This window comes from Psammomys obesus, unplaced genomic scaffold (genome assembly GCF_907164565.1).
Source record: "Psammomys obesus unplaced genomic scaffold, mPsaObe1.curated_primary_1811, whole genome shotgun sequence".
In the NCBI taxonomy this organism is placed as follows: domain Eukaryota; kingdom Metazoa; phylum Chordata; class Mammalia; order Rodentia; family Muridae; genus Psammomys; species Psammomys obesus.
In genome coordinates this window covers 7,491,584-7,514,037 of record NW_026596085.1, presented here as the reverse complement: position 1 = coordinate 7,514,037, position 22,454 = coordinate 7,491,584, and the positions used below count along the sequence as shown (strand labels likewise).

General features: G+C 42.3%; 1 protein-coding gene across 2 annotated transcripts in view; it reads right to left on the bottom strand.

Moving 5' to 3' along the window:
• Positions 1-22,454, bottom strand: part of Gxylt1 (glucoside xylosyltransferase 1) — a 36,124-nt gene that overhangs the window by 9,380 nt on the left and 4,290 nt on the right. The window contains exons 2-6 of one of the 2 annotated variants that reach the window (XM_055626859.1): positions 18,176-18,268; positions 9,758-9,929; positions 6,781-6,906; positions 4,659-4,910; positions 113-236 (exon numbers count right to left, since the gene is read on the bottom strand). In XM_055626859.1, the coding sequence (XP_055482834.1) occupies positions 113-236; positions 4,659-4,910; positions 6,781-6,906; positions 9,758-9,929; positions 18,176-18,268 (767 nt within the window). The remainder of the gene's footprint in view (positions 1-112; positions 237-4,658; positions 4,911-6,780; positions 6,907-9,757; positions 9,930-18,175; positions 18,269-22,454) is intronic. The other variant, XM_055626860.1, reaches the window with a different exon arrangement.

The following is a 22,454-nucleotide window of genomic DNA, read 5'->3' as shown; positions in this document are numbered from 1 at the left end:
GCTAAGGGGGCACTGTGCCAGTGAGCTACCCCAGCCCATTGTTTCTTCCTCTCCTTTCAAATCTGTGATTGCTTTCACAAATGCGAAGAAGTAAAGCAATGTCGATGGTTACCTGGATTATGAAAAAACACGATGTTTAGCAGATCTTGATCACCCCATGTGATGTTCAGTTTGTATTTCTTAAGCAATGGCATAAGTATGTCTCCCCATTGTAGCCGTGTGGTTGTCATGTCATTCTGTTGAAAAAGCATGAAAAAGTCTTAGCATTCAAGTTTAAGTGGCAGCATGACAGCTCCCCACCCTTCCCATAGCAACCATTACGATGCCCAAAGGGGACAACTCCTTTGTTACAAAACCATGTGTCATTTCTCACTCTGCATGTGAGGAGGGCTGCTGGTATAAGAAGGGAAGGCAGCAATAAAGGGTGGAGCCCAGAAAGGCAAGGAGGATGACAGCTCAACTACAGCTGCCTTTCCAGGTAAGGACTATGAAAAGTGCTTTTGTTGCTGTTTTTAGAGACAAGGTTTTGCTATGCAGACCAGGGCTATCCTCAGACTCATGGTCTTCATGCCTCTGGAGTGCAGACTGCAGACCACATTACCCATTTTTGAGAGGTTGTAGCTTGGTAAGGCAGGGTTCCTGAGGATGTCACTGGTACCCTGTCTAGGTAAGCAGACATTTGTCTATACCTCCCAGGAGAATTTACACAGCAACCCAACCTTTCAGTGAGGCATTTGCTGGGGCTCCTGTAATGTATTCCCCTCAGGAAGTGGAGGGGCTTCTGCACCACAAGTACAGGGCATCCTGCTTATCAAGCAGTAAGATACAAAGAACAAGAAAGAAATTTTACTGTTTTAACTTTTTAATGTTACTGTAATGGAGCAGGCTGGAACTGCACACTGATACTCATAATGACAAGAACAGGGTGTCAGCCATGCAAACAAACAATTATGACCTTCATTATAAACAGGCTGTCTTCTGGTTTTTATGTGATAATATCCATGAGACAACATTTGTGGATCTCTATGGAACAATCTAGGAAGTGACTGCACGTCAAATGGCCAAAGATCTAATATTTATAATCTGTACCCTAAGTCATTGAACAGGGGTAATGAAGGCAATGTTTGCTACAAAGACAGAAAAACAATGAAAAAATCTATTCATGAAAAATATATTTTAAAAATCAGTAAATTTTACAGCAAGCTCATGTTCAGCACTGATGGATGACAGCGCTTGTCAAAGTGTGGACAGTGAATGCAGTCACCTGCTGCTAAGATCACTCCGCTCATCTCTTCTGGAGGGACAGCTCAGCAGGTTAAGAGCATGGGCTACTTTTTTTTTTTTTTTTGCTTTTGAGACAGAGTTTCTCTCTGTAGCCTTGGCTGTCCTGGACTAACTTTATAGACAGAGTTGGCCTGGCCTTGAACTCACAGAGATCTGCTGGCCTCTGCCTCCCAGAATACTCCGATTAAAGGTGTGCACCACCACCACGCCCAGCTAACTCTGGCTACTTTTTAAAGAGGACTGGAGTTCAACTGCCAGCAACTCACAACTGCCTATAGCTCTAGCCCAAGGGTATCTGATAGCCTTCTGGCCTACACATACATGGCATACACACAGTCAGGAGTAAACATAAAAAAAGATACAAACAAATCTCTTTAAAATGGAAAAAAAATCGAATGTCTAGAAATTATTTAAACCCTACATCCACATCTCTACCTGGCTGAAAAGCAGAAAGACAAGGGGAAAGGGCCAACAGTACAGAAGATAAACTAAGAGCAGTAATGAATTTGAGCTATATAACCCAATTTTAAAAATCAAAGGGTCATATTATTTCCACAGCTTTTTGCAATACTATCCTCATAATTCTACGAAGTTCAAATGCAGTGAGAAGTCACATAATTCTTAGCAGATTATCTTACAGCACCATCTTCTGGCATGACATCACCAAGCACAGTCTAACAAGCGGGCAGAGCAGTCATGCTGATATGCTGCTTTCACATAAGAAAGCTTTATGGTCTATGAAATGTAAATACTCAAAATATAAGAGCAAAAGAAATAAAGTGTCGGTCGTTAAGCAAGAACAGATGCTAACTGTACTAGCTATTCTTGATGTCCACTTGACTACACCTGGAATTAACTAAAACCCAAGCAGCTGGGCACACGGTGAGGGATTTTTCTTAATTAAATCATTTCAAGTGGGAAGATGCATATACCTTTACTCTGGTTCACACCTTCTGCAGGAAGCCTATATAAATGACACGGAAAAGGCAGCTCTTCGCCCTTTGCCAGCTTGCCCTTATTCTTGATAGCAAGTCCATTCCTTCCCTGGCATTACAGCTGCTTCTTCAATCCAAAGCACAATGAAGACGTATCTGGCCAGGTGGACCAAACAACTGCTGGGTTCCTGGCTTTCTGCTGATTGGACAGCCATTGTTGGACAGCAGAACCACATCCTACAAGTCACTCTAATAAACCATATATATATGCACATACATATACATAATATATATAGTATATATTCTATATACCATATATACTATATATATTTAATGAAAATAGACTCAGAAAATGGAAAGCTAAAATAAGAGTTTACCTGATGGATGGACTATAGAATGATACACACTAAAATTTCTAAGATAGAAAGGCTGGCATACAGTGATGACAGCAACAAGCAGTACTCTGCCCATACTGAAGCAACAACTGGCGTGGGCCACAACCTTAGTCCTAGCACTCGGGAGACAGAGGCAGGCAGATCTCTGCCTGGTCTACACAGAAGTTCCAGAACAGCCTGGAGCACACACAGAGAAGACCTTAGGTCAAAAGAAAGAAAGAAGAAAAGGAGAGGAAAGAGGAAAGGAAAAAGGAAAGAAAAGGGAAGGAAGGAAGGAAAGATAAAAATGTAAATTCTAATCTGTCAGAAGTCACAGAAAAATATTTTAAAAACCACTGAGAAATACATACACTCTTAATACTCCTTAGTTTAATTCTAACTAGACATAAAAGAATAATCACTGGAGGGAAAGCCGGTGTTTTCTCCGAAGTCCCTGTTTTTTACTTAACTTCATCTAATATTTAAAAATTTGACTACTGTCATGTTCTATTCCGAACTTTGTAAGAATTTTTGTTTGCTTTGTAAATTTTATATTATGTGTATGCGCCTGAGTAATTAATGTATGCGTGCTGTGTTCACGCAGTTACCTGTGGAGGACATGGGAGGGCAGAGGATTTCCTGAAACTGGAGTTAACACACAGCTGAGAGCCTCTGAATGCGAGTGCTGGGAATCAATCCCACATCCTCTGCAAGAGGTCATCAGCACCTGTTTAATTAAGCCCCTTCGCCTTCACAGAAAGCCCTAAAGCACAGGTATGTTACATTACCAGCCCACTGTGCAGATGAGGAATACCCGGGAGAGTCAAGCTCACCCCACCCACGGAACAGCTAAGAAGCCAATTCGGATCCAGACTGACAGGCTGCACAATCTATGCTGATAACCAAACTCGCCCCGAAGGTCACTTTAGATTCAAGCTCACAGTGCTGCACAAGTGTAAAACGATGACAGCTTCCTGAACTGACAGTCTAGAAGATGGCAGTCGCTACTTGGTGTACTGCTACTTTACTTCACTGTGAAATACCTTCTGATGGGCCGGAGAGATGGCTCAGAGGTTAAGAGCCCTGGCTGCTCTTCCAAAGGTCATGAGTTCAATTCCCAGCAACCATATGGTGGCTCATAACCATCTATAATGTGTTCTGGTGCTTTCTTCTGGCCTACAGACACACATGCAGGCAGAATACTGTATAAACAATAAATAAATCTTTAAAAAAAAAAGAAAAAGAAAATACCTTCTGATGTGACCTAAGTGAATCAGCCACTAATTGAATACAGAACACTATGAACACTTAACAATTATCCAAAATAGGAAATTAAAAATAATTTAGTGTTTCTCCCTCCACCTTTCAAATATACATACGTGTGTGTGTGTGTGTGTGTGTGTGTGTGTGTGTGTGTATATATTTTTTTTTTCTCAAGGTAGGTGAGATAACATCTCAACTATGCAGCTCTGGCTGGCAAAGAGACCCACCTGTCTGCCTCCTGAGTACTAAGAGTAAAGGTGTGAGCCACATCTGAAAATACACAAACACACATGTATACACACAACATATTTATTTTTATCTTACATGTTTTGCTTACAAATAAGTATATTTACTTATAAGTAAATAAGCATATTTACATGTGAATGCCTGGTGCCCTTAGCCAAAAAAAAAAAAAGGCTTCAGATCCCCTGGAACTAGAGTTACAGCTGTGAGCTGGCTGCCACAGATGCTGGGGACTGAATGGGGTCCTCTGTGAGAGAGCAGAGAACACACGTAATGACCGAGCCACCTCTCCAGCCACAACCCTATGTGATTTTTAAAAGATCTTCTTCATTTTTATTTATGTGTATTTGTGCCTACAGAAGCCACAAGAGGGCCTCAGAAGCCCTGGAGCTGGGGTTATAGGCAGTAATGAACTAGTGTGGATGCTAGAAACTCACCACTGTCCAGTGTGAAAGACCTTGACTACTGGGCATCTCTCCAACACCTAGTTTAATTAGGGTTTCAGAAAAGCAAAAGCATAAAGAGAAACCTAAATCAACTGCCTGCATTGTCAAATCACCTTGAAGTACTTCCTTCTCATCCGGGTCATGTTCATCAGCATCACTCCAGAGTTCACTCCAGTCTTCCCGTAGTACGGATGCCGAGCAAAGCGATTGTACCATCCTATTCGAGGTTCCTCATGTTCTGGTGCCATGGCAGCAATTTGTGTGGAATTAAACTTCTTTAGTAATGACCAAATATCATCGACAGGTCGTAAAAAAAGGATATCAGTGTCGACATACAACAGTGAATCAACTTCTTTCAGTATTAACTATGAGGAGAGATATTTGAATTAGGTATAAATAAATCTATTTAATAAAAGCATAGAAACAGAAATTATATCTAAGTGATGAGCCAATTTACAATATTAAGGTAATTCTTCTGAAATTTGTCATTCTTGAAAAAAACGTAGATACTTACAAATGTAAATGTGTTGCCTATCCTCCGATATTCATAAAACTCAAAGTTTAGGTTAACCTAGCAGGAGTGTCCAACCCTTTGACATATACAACATGACATCATCACCAAGTTCACACATTGGAGAAACATGAAATCAGGATAGCAAAAGTAATAGTCTCACAATGTTGTACCCAAGTTTTCAACTTTGTATCAAAGTTACTCTCTATGGGGCAGATTGGAGGTGCCTGGAACACTGTAGTTATGACACAATGAGAACAACACTTGATCCTCCTTCTGCTACTCTGCAAATTTGTTACCTTGCCTGCAACAAAGTTGAGCTAATGCCTCACTGAGCAGTTACTCCCTGAAATATCTATTCCTCTCTCAGTCTGCTAGAGATTAATATCTATTCCTCTCTCAGTCTGCTAGAGATTAATTTAATATCAGATAGAGAAAATACTTCAGGAGATTAATTTAATATCAGATAGAGAAAATACTTCAGGTTGGGCCTGAATGGGCAAGTCCCCCTTACTCAGACACCATGGCTAAGAGGAGATAAGCAAGGCTTGCTTCCCCACTAGTGGAAAAGGGGTGAAAACTGCCCCTGGAATCAAGCAGCTGGGCACACCTGTGGGTGACTTTTCTTGTTTCAATCACTTGAGGTTGAAAGATTCACCTTAATTCTAAGCCACATCTTCTGGTGGCAAGTTCCAGTAACAAGACATGGAAGAAAGCTTTTGTTTTTTGCCTTACTGCACTCACTCTTGCTGACAAGTTCATCTATACTGCTGTTGAGGTATTACTTTACTAGTATTAAAACCTACTTCTTTGGGATTCCAACACAGATGGAAAACCAGCTGAGACAGCCAGCCTTCTTGACTGAACAACTACTGGATTCTTGGCCTTCTGTCAGGAGACAGTCACTGTTGAACTAGGCAGATCACAGGCAGTAAGCCACTCTAATAACCCTCTTAAATATACATAGATTCATTCTATCCGCCCAGTTCATCTAGAGAACTCAGGCTAATACATCTGGCATTCAGCATATAGCCCAGGCTGGACTTGAGGCCCCTGAGTCTTCCTTCCTCAGCCTCCCAAGGAGGGCTGAACTGAGTATTATACCTATCCCAAGATTTGTCCTTCTATCAATATTCTGTTTGTGTGCCACAATACACCATCTGTTTAGAGGTTAATATTCTCAGACAACTACAAACACACTGCTTTATACTCAAAACCAGGCCTGGAGGTATGAACCCTACAATGCCGATTATTCAGGAGAATGATATAAGAGGATACTGAATTTAAGGCCAGCTAAGGCAATTTGGGGAGACTGTCTCAAAAGAAGGCTGTGAGTGTAGCTCAGTGGTAGATTACTTGCATGAGGTTACTTATTGTTTATTACACATTCTTCACGTGTGAGATGTGGGTTGTCCCCCAGCACGGCAGAAAAAAATAAAGACATGAATAAAATCAAATAGCTCAAAACTCAAGTTCAAAACCAACATACACAATCGCATAGTGACCACTGTCAGTGTCTTCCCAGGGCTTCTCTGGGAAAATAACGCACTCAATCTCTGAACCCTAAGCCAGCCACAATGAAATGTTTACCATTATAAGAGTTGCTGTGATCACAGTGTCTCTTCACAGTAATAGAAACCCTAACCAAGACATCTTCTGTATAAAATTAAGTTTCAAATTTAAGAAATAAAAAGCAAAGAAGCAGTGGAGGAAGAATAACTCACGGGTAAAAACAGCCTCTGGGAAGCACATGGCTTAAAGAGTTTTTTCCACTCCACAGCACTGTCGCTCGGGAAGGTGATAGGGTACAGGTTATAGTTAAATCTTTGCAGAAATGACCAGCTGTCAAGCTAAACACATAGAAAGGAATTAAAGTTAAAAACATAAAACAACCAGATTGGTTTTACTTTCAACCTTCTGTTTAACATCACAATAGATACAAACAAAAATGCTAAAACTTTTATGTTATACATTTAAAGGATTCTTTTCTATCACTCTCTCATTTCCATTTCAAATCTAAAAATTATAATGATATGCTACAAACACTTTCTCACCAAGATCTAAGGTACAGTGGACTTTTTAAAGTCAGTATTCAGGGCCATGGCGATGGTCAGTCCAGAAAGCTAAGAATGAGAACCTGAGGTCAGATCCCCAGCACAGTGCGAAGGAGGAGACAGGGAGATAACTACGCTTGCTCAGTAGCCAGCCTGTCGGAAACCAGTCAGTGCCAGGCTAACCGAGTGATCCACCTCAAAAAGTGACTCGGCGCACACAGCTGCTTCTTGCTAAGCCCAATAGCCCAAACTTGATCTCCCTTAACTTCACCCATGTGAATTTTCCCAGTTCTAAACAAATTGAAATCAGAAAAAATTAAGCACTCAAATTATTACCATATCATATATATGATAAAAAATGTTTAAGTTAAGTGTCAGACTAATGTAACATCAGCTTAGTCCATTTATGGGAAGTTTAAATGGGAACTGGTATTCCTAATAAACCATCTAATAAACACACATCCAGTGCCAATGTAAAAAAAAAAAAAAAGAAAGAAAAAGAAAAAACCCTACGGACCCCAAAATACATCTTAAAGCCATCTATAATGAGTATTACTCTTTAATGTCCTAAACTCGCTCTTCAAAACACTGCCTTGGTACTGACCCAGTTAAATGTAACCTATCGTTGCTGCTCCAGCAGCACGTCTCCTGATGGCCTTATGCTATTGCAGCTGTGTAAAGTAAGAAATGGCCACTCTTTGGAGGTAAGCCTTAAATCCCAGGCCCCTGCCTCAGCCTCCCAATGAACTGGAGTGATGAGCACATGCCAACAGGCCCAGTTTTAGAATTTTTGGTTCTAATTACCCAAAGAATACACAGAAATGATCAGAGGAGGTGGGGTATAATTTACATCAAGCTATTGCCTCTTTGTGTACAACTGTGTGCAATACTTTTGAAAGCATACGCATCTTCCAACGTAGTTTAAGAATGGTTTTATTGCAACACCCTGCTTTAGTGCCCCTATTAATTATTTTAAAAGAATAGCAATGTCATTTCCTCTTTCAACTTATAGGTCACTTAAAGATATTTTCAATACTAACTTCAATATTAATTTTAATATTGAATATTTTGCAATTTAGTCCATCAAATATCTGATATTCTTTCATCAAATCAAAGCCAAACACGTTAAGTTAAAAATATAGTTTAGAGCTGGGTGAAGTACTCAGACCTGTGTAATCCCCAGCACTCAGGAAACTGGACAGGAGGATCAACAGGAGGTCAAGGCCAGCTTCAGTTACACACTTGAGAACCCATCTCAAAACAGTAACAAAACACAAACAATATGTATGTACACTTTAATAAACAATCTAAGCAAAGATTGTTTACAGATTGAATAGAATGACAAAATATGCATAAAATCCAGAGATGACTGGAAAAAGTTTAAAGTTAAGTACACCTCTCGTACCTCTCAGAATTAAGCAACTTTCTTGGACAGACACTAAGGCTACAAATGGTATTCTTCCTTCAACAAGGAAATGAACTAATTTAACTTGGAAAACAAAGAATCTTTATACATAGATCAAACAAAAAAAAATCCATTGCAGCTTGAAAGCTAGATTTAGCAGAGATAAGTGGGGGGAAGGGAAGAAGCATCACAATCACCTTCCCCCTCAGAACACATGGCTGTGAGATTGGGCTCATCTTCCTTTGCGTACAAGGCCTGATTTCTCTTTGAAATGGATCCCTAATTCCTCCACGGCCATTTGCTGTTGAGGAGGATACAGGGCCACCCTGAGTCCACACTAGCTATGATCCAATGACTACACTCCACCAAAAGTAAACTATTAATGCAAAGTGACCTTAAAGGGAAAGAGCAAGCAACAGAACAAGATAATTTGAACACAGGGAACTTCCCAGAAAATCATACTCCAACCAAGGACTATTCGTGGAGATGACCTGGAACCCCTGCACAGGTGTAGCCCATGGCAGGTCAGTGTCCAAGTGGGTTACATAGCAATGGGAAGAGGGACTGCCTCTGACATAATCTGATTGGCCTGCTCGTTGATCACTTCCCCCTGAGGGGGGAGCAGCCTTACCAGGCCACAGTAGAGGACAATGCAGCCACTTTTGATGAGAACTGATAGACTAAGATCAGAAAGAAGAGGAGAACCTCCCCTATCAGTGGACTTGGGGAGTGGCATGCACGCAGAAAGGGGAGGGAGGGTGGGATCGGCAGGGGAGGAGGGAGGGGCTTATGGGAGGATACAAAATGAATAAAGTGTAATTAATAAAAAATTTAAAAAAAAAAAAGGGAAAGAGCACTTTTTTTTCTCTCAGCTCTTTTTTCTCCTCATATTGGATATGGTTGTTTTAAAACATGACATAGAGTCAAATATTGAAAATGGCCTGGCCACAACCAGAAAAAAGCAGAGCCCTCCTTCCAGATGAGGAGCTACCGCACAGCAAGCACTGTCCATGTCTATCTGTATTCCTCAGTCCAAACACCCTGAAACGGGGTAAGAAAATAAAAACGCCATACCTGGCAGGGTGGAAGGCTGCCTATTCCTGTTCAAAAACCAATCATCCTTTTTCCTGCATCTGGACTCCTAGAAAGCACTCTCTCTAAGAGGGAAGGGTACCAACAGACAGTTGTAGTAGGGTAACAGACAGTCAACTCAGCAATGTTCACTGAGTGTCAAGTACTCACTCTGTCTTTAAAGCTATCATGAAGTTGGTCCTCAGCAAAAATATGGACGTGCAGTGGCTTGATGCTGAAAATCAGAGCTGACTTCAACATAGTTACAGTTTCTTCCAGTCTTTCACCACAGGCAACAACGGCAAGGTGCATTTTCTCAATGGGCTGTGTTTTCAGACCATACCTAACAGCACAGAGAAGCACATTTCCAACAGTTCAGCATGTACTTACTACTAAATGGTATTTACAACTTCTTTATAACATGTAAAAGAAATCATCAACCAGTTTTCCACAGCCAACATACATCATGAGGCAACTTTCCAAAGAACACGTGAGTAACTAATCCACTCACACTGGGTGTCAAGACAGGAAGAGTATGAAAGCCTTCCATTCAAATATTTAAGGAGTATTTTTTTTTATCAAAACATCCTCCAATTTCATTTAAAACCCCTCTACGTGCCTTCTTCAACACACAATCAGATCCATGAGGCAAGTCAGCTACAACTTCACCCATAAGTATTTCTGTATCATATCCCATCTGAAGCCATGCTGATTACAGAAATTTGTTCATGTAACGTTCTTCAGTGGCACACATTCAGTTCTACTCACCAAGCCCTCACCAAGATGTGTCAACATTTCTGGAAGGATCTTAAATATCAAAATGTCTTTCGGGAAGGAAAGGCCTCTTGTGTCACGCACGCATGCACACACGCGCGCACACACACACACGCAAACCCCAAACCCTGGCAGGAACTTGCTTCTAACAGAGCCGTGGACTTGGGCTGGAGGGCCCTTTCCTTCCTCTGGTGTGGGCTCCCCACACTGCTCCACTGCAGGCTTTGGACAGAAGTGCTGCCTTCTTCCCAACCATTCCTTTAATCCCTTGCCCTTCATTTCCTAACATGGAACTGTATGCATACCACTTATGCTGCAACAAAAGAAACATGAATTCAGTTCATCTCAGAACAGTGGAAGCCACAGACATAGAGAAGGCAGTTGAGGTACAACTTCAATTCTACAGAATTCTATGCCACCATCCTGTTATCTGCATTCACATCCTACTTCTCACAGTGTTTTTTGGGGGTTTTTTTTGTTTGTTTGTTTGTTTGTTTTTTTTTAAGTCTTCATTAAAACATCAGCCTGGTAATCCCAGCACTGAGGAAGGTAAAGACACGTGGATTTCTGTGACTTAGAGGTCAACCTGGTCTATAAAGTGAGTCTAGGACAGCTAAGGCTACAAAGAGAAACCCTGTCTTGAAAAACCAAACCAAGCAACCAGACAAACAAACAAGCAAAACACCATAAAGCATCAGCCTGAAACAACCCAGATGCCCCTCAACTGAAGAATGGATACAGAAATTATGGTACATATACATAATGGAATATTACTCAGCAATAAAAAACAAGGAAATCATGAAATTTGCAGGTAAATGGTGGGAACTGGAAAAGATCATCCTGAGTGAGCTATCCCAGGAGCAGAAAGACACACACAGTATATACTCACTCATATAGACATATAATATAGGATAAACCTGCTAAAATCTGTACACCTAAAGAAACTAATCAAGAGGGAAAACTCTGGCTAAAATGCTCAATCCCCATCCAGAAAGGCAAAGAGGATGGACATCAGAAGACGGAGAAAACAGGGAACAAGTTAGGACCCTGCCACAGAGGGCCTCTGAAAGGCTCTGCCCTGCAGACTATCAAAGCAGATGCTGAGACTTATGGCCAAATGTTGGGAAGAGTGCATAGAATCTTAGGAAAGAAGATGGAAATAGTAAGATCTGGAGAGGACAGGCACTCCACAACGAGAGCAACAAAACCAGAAAATCTGAGCACAGGGGTCTTTCCTGAGACTGATACTCCAACCAAGTATCATGCATGGAGATTACCTAGAACCTCTGCACAGATATAGCCCATGGCAGTTCAGTGTCCAAGTGGATTCCATAGTAATGGGAACAAGGACTGTCTCTGACATGAACTGATTGGCCTGCTCTTTGACCACCTCCCCCTGAGGGGGGAGCAGCCTTACCAGGCCACAGAGGAAGACAATGCAGCCACTCCTGATGAGATCTGATAGACTAGGATCAGAAGGAAGGAAAGGAAGACCTCCCCTATCAGTGGACTTGGGGAGGGGCATGTGTGAAGAAGGGGGAGAGAGGGTGGGAATGGGAAGGGAGGAGGGAGGAGTTTATGTGGGGATACAAAGTGAATAAAGTGTAATTAATAAAAATTAAAATTAAAAATATTAAAAAACAAAACAACAACAACAAAAAACATCAGCCTGAAGATGGAAAGATGTTCCGGCGGTTGAGAGCACACGTTGCTCTTGCAAAGGACCGGGCGGATGCTGGAACTGCTAGCTTCCTTCCCTGATCTCTCATGCACTTAGCAGTAGAGGCCTATGTAACCAACCAAGATAAGATCTCCACTATCACTGTCCACAAGGTGGCTCACAACCACCTGCAACTCCAATGACAGGTATCTGACACCCTGATCTGACTCTGCAGGCACCAGACCATGCATGTGGTGCGCAGACATATACGCAGGCCAACACTCACACACAGAAAAGAAGTCTAAAACAAAAACATTAAAACATCACAACCAGGCAACATGGCCTAAGTCTGTAATTTCAGCACTAGGAAGGCCGAGGCAAGAGAATCCAGTCTGGGCTTTGTAACAAGACTATCTCTGGAAAAACAAAATCATAATTTGAGAATGCCCAATAGGTTCAGTTGCTTAACTGGTCCACAAGCCGAGTACACCCCAAAGTCAGGAGTCAAGAGCCACTATTAACTGACCTGTAACAGTCACAGGTTACGCTGCACAGAACTCTCTACAGAGCGTATTAAGAAACACTATGTACCTTAGTTTCTCAAAGAAGGAAAAAAAATCTGCCTAAACGCAGACTCAAGGGCCAGTCATGAATGCAACACCAGGCCTCGGGAGGTGGAGGCAGACAGATCAGGAGTCCAGCGTCACTCTCAGCTAGTTCAAGATCTGTGATCTACGCTCCATGAGATCCTGTCTCAAAGACAACAGCAAGAGAGCAAAAGTAAAAACAATCCATTCAACCGCCCACGTCAGGAAGCACGGTTGGGCTGTGGGTCGGCTTGTTCTCTGCAGCATTAGAAACACTCAGCACCCAAACTGAGCAGAAGAAACAGGCACTGAGGAAGTCTCTACCCACAACCTGACCCTCAGCTCCAAGGTCAGAAAGCACAACTGCAGAAGAACTGCAAGAAATCGGCAGAAAGTGTCTACATTGCAGGAACTGATGGCGCACACTTTCTAAGCATTCATAGGGAAACAGCCATTCTGATAATTCTGGTCCACATGAATGACAGGATCTTCATCATGGTCTATAAAAATGTACTTCATCTTAGTTAAAATCCCTGCAGAGATTAATGTTACCTGAAAAGAAATTTAAAGCCAAATCTATTTTTCCAAATGATAAGAAGAAAGTGCTGGACAATTCACAGAACACAGGCTCTCCAGTCAAGCCCAGCTTCAGCGAGAATCACAGCACTGGCTGCCTGTGTAGGCAGGGACTCAGATCATGGCCTGAAGTGTGAGCTAGGTCCAGGACCTGACGCCCATCAGGATCCCTCAGACCATTCACAAAGACAGGCAGCAGCCGGGTCACCTACAGAGGAGCCCTGGACTCCAAAGGTGTTAAACAGCTGCAGACAACAGGGACCCAGCTCCCTCTGGCAGGCTTCCTACCCAGCTTTATTTTTATCAAAACCATTCCAGCCGCTCAAGAAATTCTAGGAAGCTCTCCAACTGACAGCTAAACTTACTGTGTCCTAAGCTGCTGACTGGAAGGAAGGTTGCCCGGCGTGTAATGGTTCACTCTGATTGTCACCTGGACATAAGACAATGAACAGGGAAGCAAGTCTCATAAGGAAAAACTGTCTAAGTGAGGTTGGCCTCTGGGCATAGCCTGTCAAACAGTTCCTTAACTGGGTTTACTGACCTGGCAAGACTCACCCTAAATATAAGCAGCAGCAACTCACAAACTGAGTCTGGACTCAGTAAAAAAGCAAGAACAAGCCAGGCATGACTACACACCAATTAATTCATTGCCCTCTGTTCCTGACTGTGGGTGTGACAGGTTTCTGTCATCCTAATTTCCCACAACAATGGATTCCCACCCTTTTCCTTTAAACTGTTTCTATAAGGGCATTTTATCATAGCAACAGGAAATGCAACTAAGGCAGAGGGGAACCTCTAAAATGTGTGAGGAAGGAACCTCACTTAGGCAATGCCCATCACTGTAGCATACTTCCCTAACTCAGTGGAGAAGCATCAGGGCCTGGAGCAATGTAAACAGCCAAGGCTTTCTTACTTGAGTAGTGTCTGAGGGCACATAAATTCTCTCTCAATTCCAATGACCTCTAGGACCTGAGGAACCCGAGGCTCACAAACAAAAGGGAGAGCTGGGATGCACCTCAGCAACAAAGCTCATGCCCCGCTTGCTCAGGGGTCAGTCTGCAATACCACCAACCTCAAAAACACAGAACATGACAGTAACGAAGAGCATAACAAAATTAAAATCTGAACCATGAAAGTATCTAAGCAAATGGAAAGAACTCTTCAAAACTTGCCACCAAGAGACGTAAAATGAGACAATCATCGCGATCACTACTTCACCAAAAAAAAGAGAGAGAGAGAGAGAGAGAGAGGGAGGGAGGAAAGAATGTATTTCCATACATATTTCAAAATGAACAGAGACTGTTACAGAGAAGACGTGGAGTCCACCACTGTAACCATGCAATAAAACTTAACCAACGATGTTAAGCTATAAGACTGTCCCGCTACCTACTGTACTAATGAGGCACCTCAACCTTAAGCTTATGGTAGATACCGCTGACGCCTTCTGACAGCATGAGCAAAAGCCTAAAGCAACACCAAACCCTTAATCTACTCATGGGGACACAGGTAAATCCAAACTAAGGGTCATTCTGCAAAACAACAAAAATATCACAAAAGATGGGGGCCAGTGGAATGGTTCAGTGGGTAAAAATGCTTACAGGCAAACCTGCCAACCTGATTTCCATCCCTGGACTCACAGAGGGGGAGAGAACCTTAACTTCTACTGTGGAAGCAGATGGCAGATCCCCAGTTTCTCCCATCACCGAAGAGTCTGCTTCAAGCAAGGTGGAAGGTGAGGGGCACCACTGTGCCCTGTGACCTGTACACAAGGCCCAGCAGATACACCTGCATGCAGTCACAGAACACACAGCTAAAGCAGGCAAGAAGGGCGCGGCATCTGTGTTCTACACTGTCTTCCTGCTACAGGTCACTGGGTATGAGGGAGATTTAGTGCTGCTTAAGAAAGTGAGTTTACGGTTCAAGCAGTAAAGAACACTTGCTTGCTCTTCTAGAGGTCAGACTTCGGTTCTCATTACCCCTATTAGACAGCTCGCAACCACCTATAATTCCAGTTCCAAGGAATCTGACACCCTCTTCTAGCTTCTGTGAACACCAGGCACACTTGTGTATAGACAACACACACACACAAAGACAAACAGGAAGTAAAAAGGAAACTACGCTTAAGATATTTTACAGAATGTTGATACATACTGCAAACTGGTTTATATTTTTGTATGGTTTAAGTAGATACAATACTACAAGCAGAAAGTGTAGAAGAGGAGTACGATGTAAAATCTCAAATTTAAGAGCCTAACGTAACCAGGTGGTGATGGCACACACCTTTAATCCCAACACTCAGGAGGAACAGGCAGGCAGAATCTCTGGGTTCGAGTCCAGCCTGGTCTACAGAGTGAGTTCCAGGACAGCCAGGGCTACAAAAAGAAACCCTGTCTCAAAAATACAAACAAACGAAAACAGCCTAATGTAGTCTAGTTGTACACACGTTTCAGCCTTTCAGCTACTTGAGAGGCTGAAACACAAATATAACTTAGGCCTACAAGCTAAATTATCAGCCTGGGACAACACAGGGAAATCTCAATCTCTCTCTTTCTCTCTCTGTACTTGTGCATATATGTGTGTGAGAGAGAGAGAAGGGGGGAGAAGACAGAACTAACCCTTTCCATTTGCTTACAGGATGCATAATTGGGAATTCGAGACTTTATGTATACTATTATAGATATTAAGAATGCAGCTTGTATTACAGGCAATGAGTAACTGTTGAAACAGGAATAATTAAGTCTTCCCTAGGGATGAGCCCTCTAACTGGTTATCCAGTACGAAGTGGTCAGTTCCAAAACCATGCATACAAGCTACCAAATAGACTCAGCAGGTTTTTAATGATAAAGGCCATAAATATGAGACAGTATGGAGGAGCACAGGAGGAGAGGAACAGGGAGGGAATGATGTAAGTATATTTTATTTTTTTAATTTAAAAACAAAAAAGCCAACAATTGCAGCTCATGAATAAATGACAGAAAAGTGGTGACCAGAAATGAGGCAGAGGGCTGGACCAAAAGGTTCAAAGAATTCAAGGTTTACTGCATAGTAAAGTGATCACAGAGAGTAAAAAGTGTTCTATATTTCAAAATAGCCTAATGGTTCAGAGAGACGGTTCAGAGGTTAAGAGTACTTGCTGCTCTTACGAGGACTCAAGCTCATTTCCCAGCATCCATTACGGCAGTTCACAACCAACTTTAAGTAGTTCCAGGGGACCCAATGTCCTCTTCTAGCCTCCATGAGCACTGCATGCATGTGATGCAGTCAGGCAAAACATCACAAACATGAAGTTAAATAATCCGAAAACAGCTAAAGGACTGTACATGTTCTCACTAAAGTTGGTAATTATGAGAGGTGGGCAGTAGGAAGATTATTGGGTGTAACCACTGCACACCACAGATCTATATCAAGCTACCAAAGGAAACACACGTTTGTCAATTTAAATAAAAACGGAAAACAAACACCAAGCCAGTGCAGTGCCTCTCATCCAGAGCATACGACCTTGAAGTGGGCTGGTCTCCTGCTCATCGACCCTTTACAGGAGGCCTTCACAAAATGCTAGGTCTTGTCATTCTCTACTGCCACCTACGTTCACTACAGCAACACCACCCAGACTCTGAACCGCTGAGCGGCATTAACCTGACTTGACAATGTAGTGACCGACGTGGTCCCTGGCAAACAGAGTGAGGGTTTAAGTTAACCATAAAGATAGGAGCCTCCCTGGATATGTCAGGCCAATCCCACGTTCGCCCCCACCACCGTCTCAGGAGAGTGACTGCCTTCCCCACTCCTATGGACACTTGATTCTCTCCCTGAAGACAAGAGCAGGATGGCACACCATCCAATAAATAACTGTCTTCTCTTTTAATCTTCCTCATTCCCAAAAACCTCCAGGCTAAAGGTACCATCATCTTTCCTGTCCCATCCCCTACAGAATGTGTTTTTAGTACACCAGCTCTTTGGTGGAGGCCAAAGGATCACCTGCAGGGGTCAGTTCTCTTCCCCGCTATGTGGGTCCTGGACATCCAACTCGGTGTCGGGCTTTGAAGCAAGTGTCTTTACCAGATGAACCAACCCCCCGGCCCCAGAATTTCAAGATGCTAGGTACTGGCTGGGTGTGGTGGCGCACGCCTGTGATCCCAGCACTTAGGAAGGCAGAGGCAGATGGATCTCCATGAGTTCCAAGCCAGCCTGGTCTATAAAGCAAGTCCAGGATAGCCACGGCTACATAGAGAAACCCTGTCTCAGGAGAAAACAAACAAAGAAACAAATTAAATCCAATGTTAAATCCCAAGCTTTAAATTAGATAACTGGCAAATGTATGTGTGCACATAAACGCACACATACGTAGGTTATCTTTAAATATCTGGCAGAAGCCTTTTCTCATCTTGTCTACATAATTTTGATTGTCAACTTCACAGAGCTTAGAGTCATCTGAGGGTAGAAGCTCCTGGGTCAGAATGACATGTGGGCATGTTCGTCAGAGACTGTCTTAATGGTCGATGTGGGAGGGTCCAGCCCACTGTGGGCAACTCCATCCTGAGGTAGGTAGGGCTACGTTCTATCAGGGGAGCTGAGCAAGCAAGAAAACCCGTGAACAGCATTCCTCTATGGTTGACTTCCCTCAGGAGTGGACTGTGACCTGGAAGTATAAACCAAATAAACCCTCTCCTCCCAAGCTGCGTTTACTCCAAGTATTTTATTAAACTAGAACACACCTACACATCAATTTATCAGTAAAGTGCAATCATAAATTCCTCTAAAATTTACAATTTATCTTAATAACATTTGGAAAAATTTAGAGCATTGACATGTTAAAATTTAACTAAAAGATGACACAGAGAAATAAAAAACCCACCCAGAAAATCAATTATTTAGTTATATAATATTGAATTGCAGGAAAAGGACTTATGTTTTATTACAGTGAAAGCTTTGATCATCTACTATCTAGTCTTACCTACTCTGATCTACCAATTAAATATTTTAAGGGCCTACCTAAAAGCCGCTTCCCAAAAGCAGTTCATTCCACAAACATCAGAGGGCAGCATCCAATAGGGATTCCAGTAACACAGAGAGAAATCTTTACACCTGACAGTGAGAAGAAATAACAGTCCTGTGAGTATTCAGGTTGGGAACTGCCAAGGAATTTAGTGAATAGCACAATAACTTCATGTTCAGTTTTATAGCCCCAAAATTCAAAATCCAATTGCTATAGGAATTTGAAGCATTTTTCGAAAATTGGTGTCTACTTTACTTAGGGCACATTATTTTAAGTAAAACCTTAAGACCATTAGATGAGTGTATCTTACAACTGGAAATGCTTTCTGTTCAGGAACTCTCTGGAAATATTAAAATCTCCTCCCCTATGATGACACATACAAAACACTAACATATCTTTTTCTTCACAGACTATGCACAACATCCCAGAAAACTCATTCCACCCACGTCTGTTTACCACAAAAGAAAAATGTCACAAACGCAGGTGTGATGGGAGAAAAAGATCATTACACAGATCCAACTTAATCATCAATTCAAACTACTCATATGGTGTTTCAAAATGGAGAGCAAGACATCATGCTGACAGTGGTGGCCACTCAGTCCTATATCCTCTGCTTCGTCATTACCACAAAGGCTGAGATGGACGCTGTGGGCTTTCTTCTTAAGGCTGCGGTTGAGAAATTGTATGTCTCATGTTGCAAAAACGTTTCTCACTGTTACTTCCTCCCAAAGCAGACATCAGACACTAACTACCCTCATGAAGTCAGGGCAGATCACCAGCCTAGGACGCATTTGCTTTCTCTGAGGATTCAATTAAAAGTTGCTATTCTACTATCAAAAGGTCTATGAAATTTCAGACTTGCAAACTCTTTGGTCTGACTTCCCACAAACCTCTACCATCTCTGATCTAAAGCCTGAAGGTATAATACCATCTCTTGGAGAGATGTACACCAGACTAATGAACTACATACGACTCTGGGACCAGGGTCTGACTGGTGATCCTTTAAATACGGCCTAGGAAATTCTGTATGCTATTGCACAAACAACTACAGCACTGGAATTTTAAAATCACTAGGAGGAATGACACTGTTATACTTGGTTTTCCTTTGAGAGATACATCAAAGCCCACAAGGTTATGTACATATCTTTTTTATTTGGTTTTTGGAGACAGTATATCAGAGCCCTAACTGTCCTGGAACTTGCTTTGTATACCAGGCTGGCCTTGAACTCACGGAGATCCACCTGTCTCTGCCTCACCAGCGCTGGAATTAGGGGTGCACCACCATATCCGACAAAGTTATGTATCTTAATTAAAAAAAAAAAAAAGAGGTTAGTCAGGAAAGTAAATGTTTACCTAATAGTAATGTGTCTCTTGATTAGATGCTGCATTTTTATAGGCAGCTAAACTTGGTGGCACCCTAACAAATATGCATATATTCTTTCAAATTCAAGTTCCTGCAGATCCATTTAAGTCACACACAAACTTCAGATAAGGACATTATCAGTGTTAGTTTAACATAGTTTATTTAAAATTACACCTAGCATGTACCTTTGCTCTTGTTGAGGGCAGGGGGAGCATAACAGTCTGGGTTTCAGAATGAGATGTTCAATGAAGAGTTGTAGCCACAGTCTTTTAATGCTTAAAAAATTGTTATTGTTCATTGCTAGTTTGTAAACTGCTGAAAAGCTTGGAGTTGTCACAAAGCAAGGAAGAGAAATGTAAGCCATAATTCCCTTTAGAGTATAAATTTAGGGACTAGTAAGCAGCTCTGCAGGTAAAGAGGTTCAAAGCTGTTCATGATGACCTGAGTTCAATCTCTGGAACCCATGCAGTGGAAGGAGAGAAGTGACCACTGCAAGTTGTCCTCTAAGCTCCACAAAGTCACTACAGCACACACACATGTACACACAGAGTGAGTTTTAACAAAAGTTAATGATTTGAGCAACAACAGCCCACAACTTTCACTCCTAAACACTCAAGAGCACTCAAAACACCTATGTTTATAGAAAAGACATATGTGGCCAGGTAGTGTTGAGAGTCAGGGAGGAAGAGGTCATCCTAGGCAAGAGTGTGTCTGAGGCCAGATTTAGCTACAGGACACCTTGCCCCAAAGCAGTAACAAAATACATGTAAATGAATTTTCATAGCACCACTATTCACAATAGCCAAACAGTAGAAAGCCCACCCAAATGCCTATCACATGGTGAACAAAATATGTCAGATCCATTTAATGAAATATTATCAAGCGTAGTAACAAATGCTACAGATGACCCTAAAAATACAAAATGAAAGAGAACAGACTCAAATATTCACACTTGGTAAGATTCATTTATGGGAAATGTTCAGGAGAAGCAAATCTACGACAACAGACTCAAACTTGTGGGAGTCCAGAGAGGGAGTGGGAAGTTACTAAGATGAACACAGTTAGGGGGAGTTATTAAACTACTAAAAGCTAAGGCAGACATAGCTGGACAGGAAAAGTCAAGTATTAGGGGGTTTCTTGATTGTAACACTATGTTGGAAAACACACTGTACGTAGGTAAGATTTAAAATTCATTACTGGGGAGCCGAGGAGACAGTCTATTCAGTAAAGTGTCTGAGAAACAAGCGTAAGGACTGTCTTGAGATCCTCAGCACACATGTAAAAAGCCTAGCGTGGCAGCACACCTGTGACCCCAGCGCTGCAGGTGGAGACAGGAAGATCCTGGGGCTGGCTCGCTGTCCAGCTAGATCAGCGAGAGACATGTCTCAGAAAAGGGTGATTGAGAGAAGACATCAAGTGTCAACCTCTGCTCTATACACACACACATTTTCTCAAACATGAACACGTGTGCATGCATATACTACAAACACAGGAAAATTTATTTGCTACGTAAAAACACACTTAGGAAGAATATACACATGACCTACTAACATGAAAAACAAAACCTAGAAATATCAGGGTGCAAAGAGATGCTTTAGCAGTTAAGAGCACTGGCTGCTCTTGCAGAGGACCAGAGTTTGGATCCCAGCATCCACATCAGACAGGTCAAACTGTCTATAACTCCAGCTATAAGGGATATGACAGCCTCTTCTGTACTCTGCTCACATGCATTCACACATACACAGAAATAAATACAGAAAAAAAGGAAACACTAGAGATGTGCTGGCAAGGAAAAAAATTACTTTAGAGTCTTCACTTAACCTATCTACTCTCCCACTCATGAAAAACTGAATTTTTTTTTTTTTTTTAAGGTCAGGGACAGTGGCAAACACCTGTAATCTCTGCATTCAAGAGGCTGAGGCAAGAGTCTAAGTGTAGGGCAAGCACGGGCTACAAGGCGAGACGCTGTGCTGGGGGAGGTGGGAGAGGAAAGACTGTAGAGAGCGCGGTAAGCCTATTTCAGGTGGTAAGTAAGGAAAGCGGCGGCCTGAAGACAAACAGCTGCCAAACCTGCAGTACTGCCCGCACTCAAAAGTACTGGGAAAGTAAAGGTGGCCGCCCAGCTTCTACCTGCTTAGCAGGGCGTGCTGGATGGTCAACACTTAGCTACTAAGTAATCAGAACACGGCGGAGCGGCGCAGGGAGCGGCCGAGCCGGCAGCTAAGTGTACTGACTGTGCTGGTTACCAAGCTTCCTAAGGCTTAACAAGGAAGTGCTCGGTGGCTGGCTGTGAGCGAACTGATCAAGGGGTGGTGCGGGTCACACAAATTTTAATATATTACTGAAATGCTCAAAGCCGCACACACACAAACTGCACAAGCATGCGTTCTGAATGAGTTCTGGGGACCATACAATGTCAACTTTAGGGCATATATAGGCACTCTGTGAGATGTTACTATTAGGAAATTTGGGTGAAAAAAACCGTGGTGTGTCTCCAAATTTCCCATGAATTAGCATTTATTTCAGAACAAAAATTTTCTCAAGAGAAAACTAACTTAAAAAAAAACAACCCATCTTCAAAATTGTCAGTAATTACAAATGTTTAGAAAATTACACTCTGCGACTGGTGGTACACACCTGTGATCCCAGTACCAGGGAGCCTGAGATGGAAAAACTAAGTTTAAGGGCAGCCTAAGCCTCACAGAAACCATGTCTCAGAAAAACAAAAACAAGAGGCTGGAGAGATGGTCCAATGGTTACAAGCACTGGAGGCTCTTCCACAGGACCCAGTTCATCTGTAGCTCAAGATCCAGGAGATCTAACCACTTTCCTAGCCTGAGAGCACAAGACATGCATGTGGCACACAAACACGCACGCAGGCAATCCACATTAGATCTTTTTTAAAAAGTTGT